The 2,866-nt window shown below is 40.0% G+C and overlaps 1 protein-coding gene across 1 annotated transcript in view; it reads left to right on the forward strand.

The window, feature by feature from the left end:
* Positions 1-2,866, forward strand: part of BLOC1S5 (biogenesis of lysosomal organelles complex-1, subunit 5, muted) — a gene marked incomplete at its 5' end in the record, with an annotated part of 9,064 nt that overhangs the window by 2,928 nt on the left and 3,270 nt on the right. The window contains one exon of the mRNA XM_009072754.1: positions 1,987-2,045. Coding sequence (XP_009071002.1) covers positions 1,987-2,045 — 59 coding nt within the window. The remainder of the gene's footprint in view (positions 1-1,986; positions 2,046-2,866) is intronic.

The raw sequence follows: 2,866 nt of genomic DNA on the forward strand, positions 1-2,866 counted from the left end.
TTCTTAAAAATTCAAGAGAGTGTGAGTAGGTAGATTTAGCTGCCAAATTTATGCAGTTGAAACATGCCAATGTGGGTTTTGTTATATTTTACATGTGGCACGTTGTATAAGCATTAAATTTCTTATAACTCATTTATATGGCATCTGGCGTATGCAGAATAGCAAATGGTGGATGATACTACACCCACAAAATGATTGCAAAAAATATTTGAAACGAGAGTGTGAGTAGGTAGATTTAGCTGCCAAATTTATGCAGTTGAAACATGCCAATGTGGGTTTTGTTATATTTTACATGTGGCACGTTGTATAAGCATTAAATTTCTTATAACTCATTTATATGGCATCTGGCGTATGCAGAATAGCAAATGGTGGATGATACTACACCCACAAAATGATTGCAAAAAATATTTGAAACTTCAAATTCAATCATGTAAATAAGGTGTCTCTTATAGTACCATCTAACTGGAGTGAAACTTTGATGCTGCTCCCTGACTTTCTAATGGTCAGCTGTGCAATATGTCATTAGTAATAGAATCACAGAATACCTGAGGTGGGAAGGGACCTCTGGAGGTCATGTTGTCCAACCTCCCTTCTCAAACAGCAGCAGCTAGAGCCAGTTGTTCGGAGCTGTGTCCATTAGAGTTGAATATCTCTAAAGACAGAGACTCTACAGCCTTTCTGGGCGATCTGTACTAGCGTTTGATCACCCTCACAGGAAAAAGTGTTTTCTTGTGTTCATTTGAAATCTTATGTGTTTCACTCTGTGCCCACTGCCTCTTGTCCTGGCAGTGAGCTCTGTAGACAAGAGTGCTCTTGAGACAAGAGCGTAGTCTCTCTTGAGACACGAGACAAGACTATAAACTGAAGTCCTGCTGCCCACACCAACAGTGCAACCAGCTGTTAACCCCAAAAGTCCATCTAGTCCCACTCACCAGGAAGGCTGAGAAGATTACCCAGCCCCCCATGCCTTTGACCGCTGTCCCCAGATCCTCATAGTCATCCTGATATATCTCAGGTCACCTGTAGGCCCTGGTGTCTACATGGAAGAGAAGCAGGAGTAATACTCCAAGCCTATGACAATCCAAGTGTGTGCTCCTGTCAAGGGGCAAACCTCCCTACATGAAAAAACATTTTGACAGGTGGGAAGCCTCTGCCCCTGCCATAGGGAGTGTGCTACAACTATCACTTGCCACTCTCTTCTAACGTTCCTGAGCAGCTCATGCTCAGCCACCAGGTGCTCCAATTCATGGTGCCCCCAGCTCCTCATCAGCCACGTGGACAGTGAACTTTTTCTGTAACTGGAAGTCCTCAGGGTGGCAGGAGCCTGTCTCCTGGTGTGAGAAGTCACCAGTTGATGATAAGTAAGGTATTTCTCATTGCCAGGGTGTGTTAGTGGGAGAAGTGACTGCTTTGGGGAAATTAGTTCATTTAGTTCTGCATTAATTAAGTGTTAAATAAGTTAAGGAAAAAAGTGCATAGGAATACAGTTCCTATTTCCATTGAGAAGTTTTCCCAGGCTTAGTCTCAGGAGAGAAGAGGCTGGCTCCGGCAACAAGATGTTCTCCACGTAAAGTCTTTATACTATATTGCTTTTGACAGTTGATGGGGAAAAAGTAAGAAAAAACCCAACCAACTAAAACATAGAGCTCAGTCACCTGTTTCTACTTAAGGGTTTGAGAGCTTTTTTGATGTCTTCTGAGGTGCTGAGTAGTGCACTCTAGCTCATCAGCAACACTAAGAAGTGTGGACACAAGAGCTGCCTTTCTCTCTTTGGCTCCTAGAATGGACAGAGGTTGAACTCGATGAAAATCCTGTGTACAGTTATAAGTGTAAAGCATTTTCTGCAAGTACTGACAACTCTTCTGCAAAGTGACACAGTGGAATATAATCTTTGATTTGCAACAGCCTCATGTGTTTTAAATCCCTTTCAGGCAATTTTCTTTGGTTTAGAACAGCAGACTGATCTACTGCGATTTGTTATTTCAGTGCAAGCTGCCAACAATATGATCCGTAGACTCCAAGAGAGGGAATATGAAGCAAAAAAGGTAAAGAATGGATGGATAGATATTTATAACGTGATCTAAGTAAGAGTCTTGTGCTTCACAGCAAGTTTGTCTGCCTTCAGTATAGCAAAGCTTAAAAGCATATTTTTCTGTTCTTTATATATCTGCGGTAAAACTTCTTTTGGGGTGATTTCTGCACTCCTAAAATGCACACTGAAAAGTTAATAGATCTAGCTAACTCTTCCTACAATCTCCTGATGTATGGAAACTATTTTATTTCCTTTACTTTATTTTCCCTCCTAGGTCAGACTATAACATTTGTCACATACAGGGAAAGCTTAAATATAAAAAAACCTTATTTTCTGTGGAACAAAAAACACCTACTAACCTACCAGAATGGAAATGTAAATCTTTCCTAGTTAGCTGAGAACATTGACCATATTATGTGTATTGCTTGTTGAAAAGGAAGTGTGTTTTTCACTTGTGGATGGGTTATTTAATGAAGGGATGTATTATAGGAACATGCGAATCATTGGAATCTTTTCATTTGGCTACACTTTGCTTATTTGAAATACATGTGCTCTGAATTGAAAATTTGGAAAATTATACAAGAAATTAGTTTCATGTTTTCCCATTTCTACTTCTTGATTGTGTTTCTGTGTTATCTTTTTACTTGCAAAATGCCATTTATAATAATTTAGTTAAGGAAAACTGAAGACGTTTCTGTGGCCATCAAGCAAAACAGGCAATGCATTGATATGTGTAAGCTGATAGGCATGTTTTTCTTTCCTTCTGCAATCAATGAAGATGGGCAGTCCACTTGCAATTGAATACTGGTACTGTGCAAACAGCACACTGCTGAA

This window comes from Acanthisitta chloris, unplaced genomic scaffold (genome assembly GCF_000695815.1).
Source record: "Acanthisitta chloris isolate BGI_N310 unplaced genomic scaffold, ASM69581v1 scaffold26844, whole genome shotgun sequence".
In the NCBI taxonomy this organism is placed as follows: Eukaryota; Metazoa; Chordata; class Aves; order Passeriformes; family Acanthisittidae; genus Acanthisitta; species Acanthisitta chloris.